At 36.2% G+C, this 23,261-nt stretch overlaps 1 protein-coding gene across 7 annotated transcripts in view; it reads right to left on the reverse strand.

Annotated features, from left to right (window-relative positions):
• LOC126872192 (hemicentin-2-like) overlaps nt 1–23,261 on the reverse strand; it is a 548,719-nt gene that overhangs the window by 97,334 nt on the left and 428,124 nt on the right. For all 7 annotated transcript variants that reach the window (XM_050631835.1, XM_050631841.1, XM_050631836.1 and 4 more), the window contains one exon: nt 3,311–3,519. In XM_050631835.1, the coding sequence (XP_050487792.1) occupies nt 3,311–3,519 (209 nt within the window). The remainder of the gene's footprint in view (nt 1–3,310; nt 3,520–23,261) is intronic.

A 23,261-nucleotide genomic window follows, 5' to 3' on the forward strand; every position in this document is an offset into this window, starting at 1 on the left:
ATACTGAAGCATCATTAATATCTCGGATAATATTAACAGAAGCTACCAAAAATGTTATTCATAGAATTGAAACGTGCTTTCATACACAAGGAAGTCATATTAAACATTTATTACTCCCTTGTCAAGAAACAATACTTGTAAACACACTAGCACAAATGTCATTTTGGTGTGCTACAGAATTTTAGTAATCAGTTTATCCTTGCTACGAGGTGGAAAAGGTTGAAAATCACTACTGTAATGAGGTATAAAGCGTCTACATAAAAGAATAATAAAAGCTGATTTGGACGAGAACTGGCGTGTCTATCACGGAGAAATTTCGAAAATTATTAGGAAACGAAGTTTGAGGAGAAAAATGAATAAACAGGCTGTGTTTGGTATGGAGGAAAAGGAGGAATAAATAGGCAGTTTGCGTAATATGAAGGTAAGAGAAAGTTTGAAAAGGATTATTAGGCGAAGAAGTTTAACGAAAAAAGATCGCTAAATGAAATTTCATCGATCTTGAAAAAAGAAAAAGAGATAGTTTGCGTATCTTGAAAACAAGGAGAAAATTATAAAGATTATTTGGCGAAGAAAGTTGGTAAACGAGATTTTCTTGACTTGAAAGAGAGGAAACAAAAAAAGATATTATTTTAATCTAAGTAGCGTGAAATAAAGGAAACTTTAGAAAACAATTATCACGCGAGCAAATTATTGTACAAAAGAATGTAGGAATAAAATCTTATTGTTTTCTAAAGATGAAGACGTAGGATAATATGATGAATCTTTAAACGAGAAGATATATCCAAAAATTATTAGTCAGAAAAATCCCAAAAATACGAAAAAAGTATATACGAAAGAGACATTTTTGACGTCGAGAACAAAAAACGACGAAGAAATAAAATTACGCTTTATACAACACAGCACAGGAAGAAAATTGAAGAAAAATAAAAAGATCATTAAACGAGATTTCGTTAGTTGGAAGATTAAAACAGGAAACACAGAGAAATAGAAGTGTAGTTTATGTATCGCCCAGTTTGCTTAGCGAGAAGTGTGTAATTGATAAGATGGAGAAAAAGAGGGAAATGGCGTAGGTGTAGACGAAAGAAGTGGGCGGTTGGGTAAGAGGAAAAGTTAGGGATTTATCAAGAAAAGAAGTGCGAACTGAATGTACTGACAGGAATACGAATGACTCTACTGCACCTTTTTTTTTATTTCTCTTTTATGTTTCTATGACATTCCGACTTGCTGTATACTTTTCTGTACACGTATTAAAAAAGTAAACAATGGACGGAGGGAATAAGGCAGAATGCAAGTTGCGTGTTGAAGAAGAGTATATGAGGAATTCACCAGAGATATGGCGAAATATGCGAACAAATACAAATACAAATACACGGAGTGGCGCGGAACTTTTATTTTAAAATACAAATGGAAACTGTAAAAACCTGTATGTAGAATCGTATCAGTAAATGGCGAATATTTATGCAGATTCATATTTTTATGATGGCTGAATAAAGAAATGAAACCTAAGCACAGATTTGTTTCATCCACTAAATATTATACCCTTTTTTCATGAAGAATGGAGAAGTAAAAAATATTAATACAAGCTACAATAAGTCAATTTTGTAATTTATAATAATATTTGCATTTTAAATGTGGTAATATTATAACAAGTATTCATTTTAAATGTACTATGCCTTATTAGTAGGATATTTTTGTGAATTCTATGTGTATGTATGTCGAAAGGAATGGAATTTAAACAGTTACTTTGAACATTCTCTGTAGTATATTTCTGTATAATATGTTCATTCCATATATCATTACATCTTTGACATTAGCCCCTAACCAACCCCTAACTTAACTTAACTTAAATATACTACAAATAATCTTTGTTACGCCGGGCGACTCTTATAACGTTATAATCGTAACGGGAATTTACGACTCCCGTTGACGTCTCTCCTCGCGATTACGTCTCCCCGCGATTGGTCGAATAAACAATCTTATTCTTAAATATACTATGAATAATCACAATTAAAGTAATATGATGAAAATAAAATAATTATATGTAATTATGCCTCGACCTCATTGGGAGCATATATTAATTTTGTCATATTTGTAGTATTAGTTTTAATTTTCCCATAAATGTATAAATATGCGCAAATAAGAAATACAAAAAAAAAAGAAAACAATAAAAATATCTGACACTGCAAACATAAAAGTTGATAATACAGAAGGTAAATGTTGTAAGACTTCTTCTACATATTAAAATGAAAAATGAGAAAAGGAAGGAATAATGAATAACAGAATGAGAAATGAAAGAGCACGACGACGGATACACAAATGAACAAGGGTGCAGGGGCTATAGGAAAAAAGGAAACGTAATAAACAAGCAAGCAAAGACAAAGACTTGAAGATATTGCATTACCGTGTCAAAAGGAAGTAATGGATGCAGGGGACTCAAAGCAGAGGAAACGGAAGAATGAGAAGATTAATGGAGAATGAAACGGACAGACACAAGGGACAGACGAAATACGTATATAGTAGAGGATACAAGGGAAAACGGCGCAAAGGATGAAATACGCAATGAAAGGAGGACCAGAAGATGAAACAGAAAAAGATTTTCAAAATTTTCAAAGTGAACGAAACTTGATATGAGCTTCTTATCTGTGATTAAAATCTTTTTGGAATATCTTTTTGACATATATATTCTTGTAGGGATCATCAGGGATGCAACATATATTGCTGCTCTATAGTATCAATATGTCTATTTGTCATTAGGCTGTAAACATTTATACAATTTCGTATTTCTATAAATATAAATAAATATATATAGCATAATATAAAGATATAGAATCGAAATGGAGATTTTTTTAAATGATCTCTTGCAGTATTATATAGTGAAAGGGTGTGGAGCGAAACTTTTGCATAATAAAAAATTAATTAATTAATAATTTTCTATCTCAACCCAATCTTCAAAAAACATAAACAAAAAGCTCGCAAATATTATACACAGAAAAATATGGAACAAAATATTTCCATTGTTAAAAAATCAATGAATTGGTAATAACTTTTTGTCTCAAACATAAATTTTAGCCTTTATTCCATAAGACATTAATTTATATCATTCTTCTAGCAAACCAACTCTATGAACGTTATAACATAGTATCGATATAACATAGAATACATTATCGATTTCTATATTCTCAATATTTAAATATTTCGCGCGTAGGTCGTGCCTGAAAATAGAAAGGGGAAGAAAGAAATAAATGCAAGGGAGAAACAAGCGGAGAAGGATCAACCACGAGGCGAAGATCCTGATCTGCTGAACACTTACTGATCACCGTGAGATTGACTTTGCTGTTCCTGGTCGGGGATTGCTTGAAATCGACCCTGCATCTGTAAACGGCGGCGTCACTCTCACGGACAGACTCGAGGATGAGTTTCGCGGGTTTCTCCGAGTATTTGAAGAAGGCACGTTTGTCGAGGCTGATATCCTGCCAGTGTTTCCCTTGTTCCAGGGTGCTTTGCGTCCTTGTGTCGAAACTGTAAGCAGACGAGCGTCGTATACATGGTTAGCTGACGATGAAAATGCTAGAAGTTGAGATTAGGAAGACGCATTCCGATGCACGATGCGCTGGAAACTGTACTTGAGAAGAGACTTTAATAATTTTTCAAATACTGCTGAGAATAAATAATGATGCCGTTTGCTGTCGATTTGTGAGTACTGAGTTTCTCTTGTAACAACTTTAGCATTGTTCTCATGGAATGATTTTGAACATTCAAAAGAATTTCTAAGATTTTGGGCATTGAATTGTGAAATAAAAAGGAAGTGAGTCTTTCTCTTTATTAGGTAAAGTGTATTTTTGATTGTATATGTTATATTAGGAGTATTACATTAAATATGTTATGGAATTTTTGTGTGAAAAGAGGATATTCATATCGTATTTGATTCTGGAAATTTTTATTTGGAAAGAATTTTAACATTTCCTTTCTCGAAATTTAATTTTGGTTAAACGTATAAAGTGATATTTGTTCTTAATTTTATTAAGTAGACGTTATGTATGAATATTCTATTAGTTATTCTTTTCTACAAAAGATATTGTTTAAATTGAGAGAATTCTTTATGTTTGCGTAAAATATGAAACATACATTTAGCATCGCAATTATTCCTAGCTCTATTAATTGTCACATTTTCAGTTAGCGATAAATCTTCGTAAACTGAGTTTCCGTTCGTTTCCTAGTTTCGAAGGAAACGGGTTTCACTACATTATTACAAATACACTTTCGTAGTATCTATTGATAAATATTGCGTTAAGCTATAAGGTATCATGCATATTACAATTTGTTACGTCCGGTGACTCTTTACGGTGGAGGCAGCCACTAGCTGTGTAACTATAATTAAGCGGACCGCAATAATCCTAAGGAACTGTCATAAACTTAAGTTTTTCGATTCTACCGTTAAGGCCGTTAATTGGTATAAAACATCTTCAAGTCAACAGGTTCCTTATGATTATTGATCTGTCAGGTAAAAAGTGGGGAAACGTGGGTTTTCTTATTTTTCTCGGTATTTCCATCCGCAAGCAACCAGTGGTGGGGCGATCAACACCCAGCAAGAGTTTTCCTCTGTGAGAGCATCGTTACCAAACTTTACTGATTTTCCATCTTTAGAACAGTCAACATCTCTTGACCGGGTTTCCACCCTTAGATCAGTCACCTATTTAACTTATATCTATACGCACCGAGCGTAACCATCTTGTCTACAAGTTGTTGGAATAAAGTGTAAATTATAACCTGTCACCTGAGTATTATAATCTATTCAACAACCTCTATTATCCTAAACGAAATAGGGGATCGATCATTTCGTGGCGTCGATTGTATAATCGTAACGGGAATTTACGACTCCCATTAAAGCACTTCCTCGCGATCGCGTCTTTCCGCGAACGGTCGAACACAATTGTTTGTAACCTGTAACACATTTCCACCATTTGACGTTTCGAAATTTACATTTTGCAGCACTAACTCGGAATGATATTTTCGTACGATTATCAAACTCTTCGATGGCTAAATTGAATCAATAACATGTTAATTTCATTTAATATAATTCAATAAATAAATTTATAAAATTTCACTCTGGATTATTTCGATTTCTGTGTTTGCATGTATTCAAATTCTTAAATTAATCCTGCAATGTACAACACCTTTACAAAGTTTTATTTACATTAATATCCTAATTACAATAATATTCTAATCATATCTAATCAATATTCTAATCACGAAAATGCAAAAAAAGGCAGGTTTTAAACAATCGAATAACGTAATCCTATCAACATGCAGAATCACTTCAATTGAAATCCATAGTGTCTCCATGTTTATCGACTACGAAAGACAATTTTTATGAAAGCAAAGTCACAATTGAACTAACGTTATTATGCAGTGATGCTATACAAGTCACAAGATACAAGTTACCAGTATCATTGAATATCTTTGTAATACATATTCGCAAAAAGAGAGCCACTTCCGATTTCGATGATTTCGAAATGACTTTGTAGAGCTCAACATTTTGAACAATTTTTTCCTGTACATGTAGCTGGCGGTCGGTTCTAGTTTTCACGCTGGATTCGGCTAGTAATAAGATTAACCCGGTTGCGCCGCGATGCGACCGGCCAGAATTGTTTATATTAGTACTGATAAGGGGATTCGCATGGCCGGCCGCCTCGCAATGTCCAGATTAATGTTATACTATCTACTAACCCCAATCTGGCTTCGAAACTAAGGTCGAGCGACGGGGCATTTTTGCATATACAGAAACCTTCGACATTTACCAGAAATTCGAGACTCAAGTGTTGCAGCTATGAAGAGGTAGGAACGATTCTATATCTCGAAATTGAGATCTTAGCTGTGCCGAACGTAGTAAGGGACAACGCGGGTGAAAGAGAAAGAAGGATTGATAGTCAAAGCGTTCGGCAAATATTAAAGGCTCCCGATAAGTTGAGACCTTTAACTCAAAAATGAAAATATTTTAGTTTCGATTTGTGATCAATGAAACCTCTACCAACACTTTTGTTACTACAACTATTTTTCTGATTAAAATGACACTAAATACAATGTAATTTGGAGCATATTAGCGTACGTAATAAAGGATAATTAAATAAGTGATAGTAAATATCAGTGAGTAAATCTAATACAAATTATATCGTGTTTGGTCTCCTTTTAATCAGAAAGTCCTTACAAGTACATTAGTAAAAGTTTAATTTAAAAAACGTCAGAAATAGAAAAGTTTCGTTTTTGAGTTGGTACATACGAAACTTGTCTCGGCGATATCTGGCATTGGATCGTATTACACTAATCGACTGTGGCTGGTCGTCGAGGTTCATGTTGCGTCGAGGGGAACTTATTCCCAGTAGGGGGGGGGGGGGGGGGTGATGACGACACAATTATCGAGAGATTCCTTTTTGGTAATTATGGGAGATTTTAATTCAAAGACTAAGAACGACTGCCAGTTATGTGAATAGGAGAAATGTACAAAATGTTGAACTCCATAACATACTTGAAAATCATCGAAATCAGAAGTGGCTCCCTTTTCGCGATTATTTATCATCTTTATTATATAGCTTGATATATTATATAACAGAAAAAATGTTACATAGCGCGTATTTGTAAATATATATTGCGTGTAAATATATATCTGTACAAAATACTATACAGAGTGTGGCCGAGTAACGGTACAAAACGGTCGTGAAGTGATTTCTTATGAAAAGACAAGAAGAAAATATAGAATAAAATCTTTTCGTCCGAGGATTAACTTAACTTAACGAGAACGTTGAACTCGAAAATTTGTGAAGTACATTTGAACATGGCTAATTTTAGGCTAAATGGAAAAAAGAATCGGTAAGATATTATTCTAAATGTGAAAATAAGTAGAAAATGTAGAATAAAATTTGTTCGCAAGACGTTTTGTTTGCGAAAAAAGTAAATTTGAAAATTTATCATACTCGTGTACTAGACCGATTATTAATTAAAAATAAAAGAACTCAATTTTTTTGAAAATGAAGTCTTAAACAGAAAAATTTTATTTCCCTTTTTCACTTATTTTCGCATATAGTATAACTTTCTTCTTACTGTTTGTTCGTACCTAGTCGGTGACTTGTCAAATTCACATGTATCAAACAAATTTTCAAAGTCAGTTTTCTCGAAAATTAGGCGTCGGGCAAAAAATTTTATTGTTTGAATTTTATTTTTTTATTTTTTCATAAGGTATCATCTCTTGGTTGTTTGTACATGTATAACATTTTTCTCTTTGTTTCTTCAACAAGTTACACAAGTTTGCTATAATATAGCTATATAACATAGCTATATAGTGATATGTTTTTGTTATGTGACATAGACGTAGACGTATGTAGCTTAAACCTATCAAAATTTCGTATTACTTCTGAACGCTATTGTTGATGTCACGAGATTACATGTAAAACCATCAGTAAGCCGCATGAAATCTAGCGTTGCAGTACAAACGCTGTGCGCTTGTGATATTTTTCTGAAAGATAAAGCTCGTGCAGAAACGGGGAAAAGCCGACCTAGCAACGCGAACGAGTTTCCACTTCTGTTTTCTTTCTTCGCAGCTGCGATATTAAGTTCTGTGAAACGCGAGCCAAAGCGTTCGAAATGTTTGCTCGCGGGTCTAATAAACTTGCCAGGCGTATATAAAGCAAGCAACCGATCACGAAGAACGCTTTTATTGGGAAAATTGACGCGGCCCTGCTACGGAATAGCGCGCGTCTCTGTTTTCGTGCGACTGCGTTAAAAGCCACGAGAAATGTTCGATGTAATCGGAGCGTTGCATCTCGTGTTGTTATCGCTCGTAATATCACGGATTCTCCCTCTTGCCCATGTTTTTAACCCTGAGCACCTGTTTTTTCTACCCATGCGCGAAATATCGTGGAATATTTGAATTTTTGATCACGCGAACGTTATTGATTCGTCGGTGATTGGCTTGGAATTTTACTCGGTTAATTTCTGATAAATATGTACTGGTAATTTTGAAAATAGTTCAGAGTAAAAAATATTGAAGAATATATCCAGTCTGGGATTGTGAAATGCTTGCGGATGATTCAATTAATTGTATTAGGTTGTGTTGAACGCTTTATTCCCATTTTTCTTTTATTAATATTGGGATTAGAATTACATCTCTTGTACGTTGGAGTAGTATAAAATTAGGACGGCTTTGAAATTTTCATTCCGAACAATGGTTAAGGTTTTCGATGGCCAAACTAATCCACGTCATTTTCTAGAAATGTTGATCTCATTATCCGAGCACACAGTTTCCAAGTAATAAATATTTTAAATCTATAAGTATTAGTATATTTCTCGTAAAGACATGATATGAAGAGTATTTTAAGTTACAGGGTAAATTTTTTAAAATTATGTTTGTCACTTTATTAAAAAGACGATTCTTGTCAAATTGTTCGATACTTTAGGTAATAAAGCATTCCACTAGTCAGTATTAGGGAAAGTGAATTACAATTTAACTTATCGTCGAATAAAAATTAAACGGGTCTACGAAATCAATCTCCATCGATGTGTTTAATTGTTAAACACCACTCTTTTATAATACAATTACATATACACTTATAGCAATTGTATTGTGTAATATGACGAATATTTTATTTAACAGAATTGAAATATATGTTTGTTTTCCTGGAAGAAAGGAAAACATGCGTGAGATTAATTTTTCGATTAGTATGGTCCCTGAAAGGTTCAATTACAAATTAAATTAAATTGGATTTAGCGTAAGCTAAAAAGAAATGCATGATATTTTTGCATCGGAATTAATATTTTAAAACGAAGTATAAAATCGTTTTAAAGCTTTCGGATTAAGCGAACGTTTTCATTTGAGCTTCCCGAATTATTATGCTGATGTTTTTATCATTGAAATGTCGGCATATCGTCGTGAAACGCATAATAATGTCATTAGCTGTGCCATATTTATCACTTGCAACCTGTCCATTATATCACGGGCCATTAGTGATCCACAATGAATAAATGAAAAATGATGGAGGATAATAATGGAATGACACGTATTACCATCATTGGAGAGAGAACTTTGTATGATTCTCTATGCAACGGGTACTAACTTTTTATAGGTATTTATCTAGACCTATAAATTAAGTAAATTAGGTATCGTTTCTTAAATTAATTGAACGAGATTTATCCATTGAAATATTAAATGAAATTAATAACGTCGTAAAGAGAAAATTTATGTCCGACGTTTCGAATAAAATCTTTAGGGGAAGCGTTAAATCGAATAGTAGGTAACTTAACATAAAATCAAACGGAATGCATTTATACATTAAATTAAAGGATACCACCACTGCTGACGAAGGATTGAATAATTCATTTCAGAGACATAAATCAACCTATGATAACGTTTATTGGACGCATCATACACGATAGCTCACGTGATTGAGATGAAATGTAATTTCTTTTTGGTCGAGCATACAAAACAATAGAAAAACGACATAACCTAACTGTTTACTTCCTTACTTCTATTCCTATGCAACAAAATGGTTAGCTTCTATAGATGAAAATAAAAATACTAATAATCTTAATATTATACTATATATTTAACAAGTAATTATACGTATTTCATGTTCAAAACAGAAGAAACATAATGAAAGATCTTGAAGTTACAAAAGAAGAGAATCGAAAATGCATTCAGGAATGAAAAGGATAGAGGATTCAAATATAGAAAATTCAATTAATTCTGTCAAGAATAGAAAAAAACGAAGAATTTGAAAATAGAAAATTCAATGAATTCTTTGAAGAACAGAAAAAGTAGATAACGCGTGGATAGAAAATTTAATCAATTTATTCCAAAATTAAAAGAGTAAAAAGATTCAGAATAGGAAATTCGATCGAAAGAATAAACAATCGAACGATATAAAATTTGGTCAATTTACCGAAAGGTAGCAAATTCACGATAACAACAGAAATATCAGTTTGATTAGCCAAAAGATAAAGCAGAATGAAAATGATGAAATATAGTGAGAGGTGTCCAAGTTTGGAGCAAAGAGAAGAGTAGAAAATTCAAACGTAGAAATTCGAAACTTTTACTGGAATCACGCAAACAAGCCCATCTTTATTCCGTGATACACAGATGGACACGGAAGTATCCTTCGAGATTCGAGAAAGCAGAAGAAGAAGAAACAGCAAGAGCGTGAGAAGAAGGTATGGCGTACAAAACTTCCATATTGCCTGCGCTAAACTCTCGCGAAGCGATCAATCGAGGAATACGTCCGGACACGGGACGGTTATCAAAGAAAAGCACGAAGTCACACGAGATCTTCAGCCAGTTCACTATCTAATATCTCGCTTTTACGTGACGCTACTTTTATTACCCCGCAGTTTGCTATAGTGACGGGATCTAACTAAATTTATGGGGTATCGATGGCGTGTGGAAGCATCTTAAAGAGCACCTCTCTTCGTTACTTATTTATTTCTACCTCTGGCCGAATGTATTTTACTAATATGCTATTTATGTTTTCTCTTTTTCATCTTGCCGCGTGTTTCCTTTCTTCTCCAAACGAGAGTATAATATATATGTTATTATATGATTGAAATGTAATATATATATTTTATAATATACACATATCACATATAATATATATATATATATTATATGTGAATTGAAATATATATATTATTATATGATATAATTGATCTTATATGTTTGAATTAGTAGAAAGACGGAATACTTCGAGTAATTTGAGTGTAAAGATTTATTAAAATATCTCGATAAAGGCTTACTATTACTTCCTCTCAAATACGTGCATAGTCTACATTAAAATATCAAAAATAAAAAAAACTTGGTAGGGATTCGGGGAAGAAATGCATGAGAAAGAGAGAGAGAGAGAGAGAAACGAAAATACGTATCAAAAGATTCAATATATGCTTTTAGATTTAATAGAGCTTCCTTATCGGATCTTAAGTGAACCTCGAATATATATTATATAATAATTTATTATAGTTCTTTTTAGAGAATAGAATTTTTTATTCATTCGGAAATTTGTATTTGTTGGTTTATTAGGTTTCATGATTCCTTAATTTCATAATATTTGTGTCTTTTCCTGCAATAAAATCTCTGGACAACTTTATTTGCGAGACGATAAAAACAATAGAGTAAAGTAGAGCAAAGTGTTACATTAAAAGAAATTTACTGCTTATTGTAAAAGAGTTATTATAAAGAAGCGTTCCATGTCAACAGAGATTTATTGTTACTTCGTTCGATATATATGTGTATAACCTACACCGAAATACGAAAAAGTAAAAAAAAGCATCTCCTTTTTTACCACAAAATTTTGTTAATGGTTTCATTTTAAGCGATGTTGAACATTAGGTTGGCAAATGTTTACAGATCCAAACAGCAAGAAGTATTCATGGTTTCAACACGTTACAGACACGTTACAACGCGTTGAATTCCCTGGGCCCTAAATTCTAGTTGCATCATCAACGACACGTCCCTGGGAATTGCAACCAGCCTGAAACTTCTCTCATATAATTAACCACAACGTTTTTCTTATCTGGCGGTGTGCGTATGCTACATTTCCCGTGAGCATTCCGTTTTGTTTTGCAATCAGCGCGAGCCACATTCTGTCAGCGTTATTATGTAACGCCGTTTATCACAACCGCGGCAGTTATCGCGAGATCTTTTTCCAAATGTTTACGAGCCGGCTCGGGAACGTATCTTTTGTAACGTCGTTCGCATATTTCTTTCTTTCCTTAACGGCTCGTCGACAACCGATGCCGTATGCACACATGTGTGCGCTGTTCAGCTTTCAATAAAATTTCAGTCGATGGAACAGGTGATTTTACTTAAGACAATTGTGACGACCTGGTTGATCCTTTCGAACTGGCAGTACATAATAAGAGGGAAGTTTGAGAGCGTATTATACAAATCTGAGATTTTTGTTTTCCGGCATTTTTCTTTGATCTAGGAGATGGTGAGAAGTTTACTCTGCCGAAAATATAAATGATGTTACAAATATATTTAATAGTGAATAAATTTAGTAATAAATTTAATAATAACATTCATCTTCATTATAAGATTTCATAAGTTGGTCGTGCGGAAAATGCTTGAGCTACGTGAAACGATTTGTTGAAACATATTGCACTTTCGAGGAGGGTTCAAGCTTAAAGAGAGCTTCTGTTTGGTCAGTGTTATAGGTGTGAGTGTGTGTGTGTGTGTTGCTTTGGAAGATGATGGAAATTAACCAATGAGATATGCGAAAGTTAGTTAAGCTACCGAGTAAGTATTTTTTGACAGTTATTTGAGTTTCTAGAACGGTTATCTACACTCTTTTTTTAACACAGGTTCATCTGCATTAAGATCTTAATAAAAATATAGTTCTTCTTTTAACGAATAGCATGAAAACTTTTTATATGTCAAGGAATATACTACATAACGGTCATTTCAATATAATATAATATCGTATAAATAAATCGCTACGACAATTTACAACATTCTGACATCGAGAATTTTACATGTTCCGAAATATAAAAATCCAAGCTTCCATTACTGCATAAATCATCGAGCACTCAAAATTTAACGATCCCATCAGTCACCAATTAACCGTGCGAAGCCCGAGCATAACTCGCCGCTAGACCCTCCAATTCATAAAAAAACAAGTAATAAAACCGATTATATGACTTCGCGAGGCTTTACCGAGGAAAAAATGCGACCACTTATCCAGGAATTACTACGGCCATCGCATCACCGTGCGGAAACTTTACAATCTGTAGTTTTATTAAAACTACGCGGAGAACTCGACTTTATTTTTCTCGTGAAGAGGCTGCGTTTCGCTGGAGAGGCCGGCATCTCGCGAGCTTATTTTACTAGCGCGCGAGGCATGAGCGTGGTTTTCGGCTGACGAATTTTTATATCCGGCGACGTTCCAGGCGAAGGAAAATAAAGAGCCTCTAGCTGACATATATTGAGGGGGTTCCAAAGATGGCGGCATGCAGAGAGGACGCATTCACGTCACTCCGTACTCTGCAATCGAAATTATAGAAAAAATAAGGAAAAACGACAAAAGAAATGGACCAGAGTGTTGTGCCAGTTTGTGTGTGCAAAAGTGCGCAAGAAAATTGATAAGTAACGGACTGGATGGGACAGGAAAGTAAAGAAAATTCAGCCCTGTCGACGAGGCAGTAAGGAGGTCATATTAGGACACGCGCCGACAGCGCCGCCACACGAGTATGTCTCCAAAAACTCCAAGAGGATTGCAGATAGGATGGACAGATCAGAGGGTTCAGTCATGGACCTGGTCATGGCATCAAGCGCCGAATCAGACACCGGAACCATGTCAGGGCGAGTGTCCGGTTGGCACGAAAGCTAGTACAGCTTTCGGCGGGGTCGTTCGACAGTGGATGTGGTGAACCGGGTACGGGAGATGTCGCGGGCTATGATTTCCTGGGGTGGGGTAGCGCTGGCAGTCTCTTTAGACATAGTCAATGCGTTCAATACCATATCCTGGGACGGGATAATAGAAGTCCTTGAATTCTTCGAGGTGCCTCCCTACATTATTCGTATCATACGGACCTACCTGACCGACAGGTAGGTCGGGTACACCGGCAAAAATGTAGAGGGGTTGCAGTCCATCGAGCGCGGGTTCCGCGGGGTTGGGTTTTGGGACCATCGGCTACGACGCGGTGCCTCGCGGTCCTATGCTCCTCGACACATGTGTAGCGGCACGCGACACCAATTAGTGTCGGACGACGGCAGCGCAGTGGTTAGCGCCTTAGGTTACGAACGTTCGGAACCCCCGGTTTAAATCCCGGCGACCGTAGCCCGATTTTTCTTCCGCGATACAAGAATGAGAAGAAAAGCAGCAGTACCCCAGCAGCTACATCTATACCAGCAGCAGAACCTATCTCGGGCTCTACAGCCAGCAATAGCACTATCACTAACAAACTACTAACACTATTCCACCTCACATGTATGGTATGTTACGCGGACGACACGTTGGTCCTGGTCGGGGGACGCTGGTGGCACGAGACGTTGCGCCACAGGGAGCTTGCCACCGCTCGCGCGATGCGTAGAAAAGGTCTACGTGACCCTGGCCACGAGTGTTTGCGGAACACGTGCGTGGTGGGCCTAAGGAAAGACAAAAGGATGCTAGAACAAGCAGTGTCGGTGGAGAAGCCAGAAAGTGTGAATCGAGAAGTCAGAGAGTGCGAGTTGCGTTGTCGGGATAGTGTTGCTAGTGTGGCATCAATCACATCTCAACCTACATCACAGATAAGACATTAACCCCCGCGCTTTGGACTCCTTTGGACATATCACCACCTTATCATCATATCCTACACCAAGGCTGTGATGCACCTTAGTCCACATCAGAGATAGGATATCGACCCCCGACCTGTGGACACTTTTCCACATCATAACCTACACCGAGAGCCCTCAACATCCTTAAGCCAAAACGTATATAAACCGAGGCTTCACCCAGGTCGGGCAGTTCTTGTTCTAGTCGCTGTTCTTGTACAACCCCCTTTCTCCGGTTTAGTGTTATTCTATTATTGTAAGTGCTAAAATTATAATAAAGTTCAATAAAGGATAGTTAATTGGGTTACGACTCAACTTTCTTTTCTCGTACAATCCAAGTATCAATTTTACGTGACACTAGCGGTGTGGATCGTGCGAGTGTGGTCCACGTGAGAGAGAGAGAGAGAGAGAGAGAGAGAGAGAGAGAGAGCGTTGGATCCGTTGTGACGAGAGTTGCAAATTAACTATTGAGTTGTCTAGACTATAATACGTTATTGTGATTGGTTCACGTTAAACAACCATCGTGCTTCTGTTTAATCAACATCTGTACAATCCATTTATTGTAAATAAATCATCAATATATATTTATGATATTACATTATTCAATTGAAGGACGACACATTGACGGGCCCGACGGCGCCTCAGCTCTCGCGACATTATTTATAGTTTACTCGATATCTCTTAAGCCTTTTTGTCCACGATACTACAATATGGGTATATGTGTACTAATAGTAGGCCACTGTAACAGTACTGTGTTTATTCGTATTGTCTCCTCTTCTTTTATTCTTCAGAATAAAATGTTTCTTGTAGAAGAAATTAGAAATATAATATGAAATTTCAATATACAATAAGTACAATATAATATTCAATCGCTGTTAATTATTAAAATTCAATGAAATTTGTAAAATTTAATTCAAACAACAGATTTCGTTTCTAAAAAAGAAAAGGAGCACATATAAAACCTTATACACAGGACCTACGAAATAAACATCGATTTCTGCATCGGAGGAAACATTTCCAATTTCAAATGGTTCGTACTGAACGAGTTAACGCTCTGATAAAAATTTCCATTCGGAAATATTCCGCGTCACATATAGGACCGGCCGCTAAAAGAGTAAAAAAAGAAGCGGAACTCGCGGATTAAACTTGATTTTGGTATCAACACCGGACGTTATTAGTTCTATCGAATTAAACCAGGTAACGAAGTTTTCCCGTTACGAAACGAAGTCAACGGAATTACCAAGGCGCACGGGAGGGGGTTGAAATTAACCGACTAACCAAAGCTGGATTTTTATTAAATCCAGCTGGTGTCCGGTTCGATCTCGCGGCGATTTCGCCGTGCAAACCAATTATTCCGGTGTTACGCGTTAAAGTTCACGGTTAATTACGTCCCACCTGCCAAACGACCACTTTGTACAGTTGGAAATGGCGCGTACACCATCCCAAAAAGGATTCTCGTCCCTGTGCTCGGCGCGTGCATTTGGTTACTGTCGTTTCTTTAATGTTTAATGGTCGACTGTCAACCGGGGATATTGTGTAATTGGACAGAAATTCTCCAGGCAATTGAGAATAATTCCTATACGGGAAGATGAAAAAGGAAAACAATTTTATGCGCCTGAATTTTGGTATGCTGCTGTTCGGTTTTCTGTTAAGGAGTTGAAAGCTATGCGCGAGAGGCGAATTCAATATCTTTGCGCGTTAGTGGAAGCGATCTGTATGGAAAAAATGTTTGTATATTTGTGTATATTCACTTCTGTGTGTGTATATATTTCCCTCTGTATATTTCTTGCATATTTTTTTCTGTATATTTCTCCTGAACATTTATATTTTTCTTTTGTATATTTTTGTGTGTATATTTTATAGTAAAAGATAGTATGATTTTATAGACTGAGATTTTAACGTGTGAAGCTTCATTTATTCATCAGTCGAATATCATTTCTTTTTCTATTTTAAAACGATTCTTTCTTTATAAACCTTTTTAAAAAATGATCTTAGATAAGGGATTTTTATTTTTTCAAATTATTTTCGTTTCACTTTATCAATCATTTGAAAATAGTATCTGTTAAGGAAATTCGAGGATTTGGGAATACAAATTATTGACTATATTTCCCACGCAACAGTTATACATCTATATTACTCTCTGAAGAACGTCTTGCACGCACGCTGGTCGCCAACCGACTATCCTAGATTCTTCTAACATCTGGCAACAGTCTTTTGTCTCCACTAAGACCTTGACGCCCTCTAACCCTTACACACACACTCTCATGTACAGTGTAAAAAACTTCCCTAACAGTATCTTTTGATGAAACTTTTACGTTAGAAAATAAGGAATAGTAGTAGGAAGTAAAATCAGGCGTGACTTCATTTTTCAATCGAATATATATATATATATATATATATATATATATATATATATATATATATATATATATATATATATATATTTATATATATATATGTCGGAGATGAAAGAACACCGGAGTCTGTAATTGAACAATTGTAGTTATTCAATCCGATTGTAATTGTTCGAGAGTTGTGGTAATGAGCTTGGGCTCGAGGCGACAGTCAGTCGCCGAACGTAGCCGCGGTCACGGGATGAACGCTTTGTCTAACAAAGGTATGGAGTAATTCTATAGCTCTCCTTAAAAGAAATATTCGTGGCGACACGCGACAGAAAACATTCCAACGGTTTCTGTCCCGTGGCTCGCCACACGCAGACCCTATTCTTCGAGTAAGATGATTGCCAGATGTCGATGCGTCTCCGCAGTACATGTTCGGCTAGCTCGAGGGCCCGCTATAAATCTTAAGATTTAGTCAACTAAAGTCCTTCAAACAGACAAACAGTCTTTGTCCCAACTACGGGAAAATAGGGGAGACCTATTTTTCAACGAGCGGCGTCTCCCACTAGCAACTTTCCCTCGAAGGTGGCTAGCATCTTTTTCTAACCACCGATATGGAGATTGACCAATTAGCAGCAACACTTTCTGAACGAAGGCTTTTCTCGACGAATCCGATGATCTCGTATCCTTAGACACACCCCGTTATAGTTTTCCTGTGTGGCATCATCGGGACGGAAAAGGCATTCTCGCTCGCGATCTCACTGATGAAAGGAGTAACCCTTTACGACCAGTGAATATTACGCATCCGACTTAGATTTTGTGAGTGCGTTCATCTATCATCCCGTCGACCGCGGATTCGTTATTGAACCTAGGATCATTGTCATTAGTTTCTCGAGTACCTAACTACCACGGTTACTTGTCCGGTTCTATAATAATCGTATTTGCACTAGTCCATGTCTTCTCTATTGCATAACGACAACGTGTAACCCTAACCCTAATTCTAATGTAAACCCGACATATATGTCGGAGATAAGAGGACGCCGATGCCTTCCCTCCGAAACCTCTGGTAAATCCATAGAAACATTGTAATTAAAATCTACAGTTGTAATTAAACGATTTGCTGTCACTCTATCCAATTGTATTCGTTTGAGACTTGTGACAATGAGCTTGGGCTCAAGGCGACAATTAGTCGCCGAACGTGGCCGCGGTCAACGGGACGAACTCTCCATCTAACAAAGGCATTGAGTAACCCTATAGCTCTCCTTAAAAGAAAGATTTGTAGCGGCACGTGGCAGTAAACATTCCAACGGTTTCTGTCCCGTAGCTCGCCACACGCAGATCCTATTCTCCGGGCAGGATGTTTATCAGATGTCAACGCCTCTCCGCAGTACGTGATCGGCTAGCCCGAGGACCGTTATAAACACTAATATCTAGTTACCTAGAATCCCTCAACAGATACACAGTCTTTGTCCCAGTTACAGGAAGACAGGAGAGACCTATTTTTCCACGAACGACGTCTCCCACTAGCAACCCTCCCTCAAGGGCGGCTAGCATCCTTTTCTAACTACCGATATGGAGATTGGCCAATTAGCAGCAACGTCAATTTCCCTTACTTTCCGAACGTGTGATATCCCCGACGAATCCGATGATCTCGTGTCCTTAGACACACCCCGTCATAGTTTTCCTCTGGGGTATCACCGGGACGGAAAGTCATTCTCTCTTGCGACCTCACCGAAAAGGAGATTAACGCCTTACGGTCAGTGAATATCAACATAGAATCCGACTTAGACTTTTGCGAGTGCGTACGACTACCGTCCCGTTGTCCGTGGACTCGTTATCGAATCTAAGACCATTGTCACTAGCGTCGAGAGTGTGTGGTCACTGTGAGTTTGTGTCAACTCTGTAACAATTTCGTGTGTCAATAAAAATAACTTCAGTGTAAAAGAAAACATGGATAGCTTCAGTGAGGAATCCTTACCTGTCCCAAGCCCCCGCGACGAGGACGACTCGGGCCCAGACTCGGTACTTGACTCGACATATATATATATATATATATATATATATATATATATATATATATATATATATATATGATAATATATATATCACTATATGATTATATATATTATTCTAATCGTTAGATTAAAAATAATGGTACAACGAAGAACATTATTAATGGTAGAAAATATGAATCCTCAATTGTTAAATGGCGGTGTCACTCATTTCTCACTCCACTTAATAAATATTGAAATTTCTTGATTTCCCATGATATATTATCTATATCGGAAAAAAATAGACTAAACTCAACCTCACTCGATCTCATATTAATATCGTTATGATAATGAAGTGTCGATATTATAATTAAATACATTAAGCAGAAGAAAAAATCGTCTGCAGTACAGTCTAAATAATTGTGTTAGGGAGCTTCCTTTAACTCCTAGCTGACAGTACTCGTATTAATGAATACGAAAGTTACGGCCTCATAAATATTTATAGTGTTTCATGCAACTAGGCGAAATCGTAGCTCTAAGATCGAAAAGACGTCATAAACCAAAATTAGAGGGTAAGAATCATGTCTAGATTCTTTTTTCTTTTTTTTATTTATTTCATCATGTCTCGTTTATTCATTAATTAAAGATCCAGAAATCTGAATTGTTATATAATCTGTAGAATCCAGGATAATTCAATTATTATTAAGAGAATATAGCAGACATAGAATATATTACTCTATATGCAAGTCACACGAGATTCAATTTTAAATTGGCCTTGTTTGATGTTTTGAATGTGAAGTTTAATCTGTTAAGTTTGATTATCTCGTTCCTCCACGAGAAGTTTCTCTCAAACGCGAAATTAACAATTAGTAAAAGTGAATTACATACTCCACTTTGACCTTCGCCGACTACGAGTATAACGTTGTACTAATTGCGTAAATAATAATTTAGTTCGTTTCCCAGTGAAAATATCAAAAGCAAAAACGCAAGAGATTTTGGAGAAAAAGAAAAGATCATAACAAAAAATGAAAGATATTTAAAATATCAAAAAGATTGAAAACAAAAATATATGCATGTCGAATGTAATCTACAGTGTTTAACTATTAGTTCCCAACATTTTTTTCGCAATTGGTAGATTTGTTACAAACATGGAGAACGAGAATGTTTCGCTAAGAAAGAATTATAATTATGAATTTAAAAACATTCATGGTCTTGTCATTACATAAAAACTATGACAAATTAAAAAAACCTATATACACGTAGGAAGTAACACAATTTTGTAAGTAATAAAAATAGCGATATTTTATAAATAGTAGAAATAATAAAACTTCGTAAATAATAAAATTATATATATAGCGAAAATGATAAAACTGTATAACTAATTCAAAGGTTCTTATTAAACCATTTTAACAAATCTATTTCAAACGATATTAAATTATGCGTAAAGAAACACCATTGTAAATAACAAAATAATAAAAATTTGTAAACACTAAAAATAATGAAGCTCTTCTATGTCGTTATAAATTCATCACCTACAAAAAGCCTCTGGGACGTAATAATACGAACAATCTGTATACGCTTTCAGACACTATAAAGGGGGACGAAAGAAAAGTTCATAAAACGTTCCCCCGTAAGAGCTGTGGTGCTTTTCGTACATGAGCTTCGAGTAGTTTTAACACGAGTACCCATTTCTTCTTGATAACGTCACAAGCATCGAAGCAGTTCAACGAAATATCTTATATATAATTTCAATTTTAACCTGGAACATGTTCATACATTTTAAACGCTTGGAGGAGGGTTTCACCATGGAAGAGGAAAGAAGAAGCACGATCCTGAAGTTCTACCGGTATAAGGGAAACGACTATGCGGTAGACACGGCAGAAATAGTACGTAAAGCAAAAGATGAGCACGCGATCCTCTGTAACGATAGCAAGAAAGATGGGATTTCTGCTTCTTCTAGTTTCTATGCATAAATTGCGATCGAATCGTGATAGCAACTTTCGAGAATAAAAATCGGGAGAAGAGATGCACGAGAGAGAGAGAGAGAGAGAGAAAGAGAGAGAGAGAGAGATAACACGTATCAAAAGATTCAATACGTAGCTTTAGATTTGATGGAGCTCCCTCATAGAATCTTCAGCAGGTTTTGAATAATAGGTTTATTATAGTTTATTTTGGAGAATAGAATTCTTTCATTCGGAAATTCGTATTTGTAGGTTTATTAGATTTTATGTTTTCTTAATTTTGTTATGTCTGCGATTATGTCCGCAATTTTGCCTTTTCTTGGAACAAAATCTCTGGATTGTTTTAAATGTCTCTATACTATGTTGGAAACTTATATCTGTTGCGTTTATTGGTTTTTGACTTCTGTGACTTTGTAAAACAATTTTTTTTTAGGTAGAATTGCTCGGTTATTTTTAACGTTATTTTATTATCTCCCCTAGTATTTAAAAATTTTACAATATTTCTGTTTTGTAGTTGTGTAACCTTATAATCCCACAGTTCTATTGTTCTATACTTTCATTCTGCTTTTGTCCTCTGCTGTCAGAGATTTAGAATTTTATAGTCTCATAGCTCCACAATGCTCTATTTTCTTATAGAAAAATTTTGCATGTTCTGCATTTTGTAGCTTTATTTTGCGTGATTATTTTAAAGACTTTTTTATTTTTCCACGGAGTTCAAGAATTTTTCTATTCTATGGTTCTATTCTGTTATTCTATTATGCCACTATATTCATGTCGTATACTAATTTTACGTTAAATACGTATATTTTTGTAACAAATATCTTGTAATTTCTATGTACCTTTTCGGACTAGTTTCAAATTTGTCTAACATAATTACGACAATCGGATTTCAAAATTAAATTTAATTTAATAATTTCTAGTTTTCAAATGTTTTATACAGGATGTTCCAGAAATCGTGGTAGAGCCGGAAAGGTTCTGATTTCTCGCACGAAAGTAAAAGGAAAATATAGAATAAAACCTTTCTGTTCCAGGCTTTGTTTTAGAAAAAAATGAATATGAAAATTCATGAAGTGTTGAACTTGAACATGGCTAATTCCGGTCTAGGGGAAAGAAGTCGAATTGGAATTTATTCTACATGCGAGAATAAGCGAAAAATGCGAAATTAAATTTTTCCTTTTCAGAGTTCATTTTTAAGAAACTAGAGTTCGAATATGTTCAGTTAAAAAGTGACTTAGTACACCCAGACATAAATTTTTAAATTTATCTTTCGCGCAAACAAAGCGTCTTGTGAAAAATATTATTCCACATTTTCGACTTATTTTCATTTACATTTTTTACATATAGAGTAGCAACGAGTCCTGTTCAATACGGTTAATAAATTTCCATACGCAATTTCATCTAAAACGAAGCCTCGTACAAAAAAATTTTGTTATACTTTTCCGATTTATTTTTACACGATGATTCACCTGTTTTCCGGTTTTGTCACGATTTCTGGAGCACCTTGTGCAATGCACAATATGAAGATAAAAAGATTTCTACGGTAATTGCTTAACTATGTACGTTTGAAACTCAATGTCATATATATTCCATCTGTAAATCATGTAGAGTCATAGAACAGCAAGTATTGTCATCTTTGGTAACGGGTGCTTTCCTGAGCGCAAATCTATCGCTATACAGTACCCGGGCACCCCTAGGGCCATAGGGGTTGGGATTACGCCCAACCAGCGCACAAGGCACCCAGTACCTTGCTACCTGGATTAGTTAAGCCTGGCAGGAGCTGTCACTCGTCTCAGATCGAACGGAGCGTTTTCTAAGCCTTACCGTCTCTCCAGGACGGTTCCGGAGCAGGTGGGACGCTGCTCACCCGCTGAAAACCATTCGGGTGATCCAAGTACCCCTTAAATCGGCCCTCTTGCCAGCATCTTGGCCATAAACCACTGCCACCACGAGTCCAAACCCATAATTGGCCGAGCTGAGGGGTCACTACTCCCTCCGGGCTTTTACTCGACCCTCGTGGTACCAACCTTAGTCATTGGTGGGACTATCGTGTGGATGTACGGCCACGTCACTGCCGGCCGGCGACCTGTTATCCGTGCTCGACAGTTCCAGATGAGACTCACGTAAGCGAGGGCCTCAAGGTACAGAGTACCCGAGAACTTATCCCAACGGTTCCATCTTTCGCTTCAGGGTCGTGGGTGCGCTACTATCCAAGGCCACGTAGAGATAGTGTAACCGTGCTTAAACGCCTTATACTTGTTGAGAAACGTTAAGTTGGTATGCTCGCTATTTCCTACAAGCTGGTACGACTTTTAACGACGCTCTTTTGTCTTAGGAGTCGACCACGTGTTAATTATCTAAGAGTATCCGGTGTGTTCAGACGTTTGTACGATTTTGTACGTTTTGAAAGATAAATTGAATCTGTGTGAATCAATTAAATATCAACCCCAAACCTATATTTAATAACAGGTTATGGGCCCAGGGCAGTAAACTGCGACAGTAAAGACATTTATTTGTTGAGTTTTTGTGTTTTTCTGAAATTATCCGAGAAGAGACCACGCCATGGTCGACCAGGAGAAAATGGGTGATGTGGACAAGGATATGAATCCGATCATGAATAAGGGCAATTATGAATATTGGAAGACGATGATGGTAGCCTCGTTGGTTTTCCTGGGCTGCTGGG

This window comes from Bombus huntii, chromosome 12 (assembly GCF_024542735.1).
Source record: "Bombus huntii isolate Logan2020A chromosome 12, iyBomHunt1.1, whole genome shotgun sequence".
NCBI lineage: Eukaryota > Metazoa > Arthropoda > Insecta > Hymenoptera > Apidae > Bombus > Bombus huntii.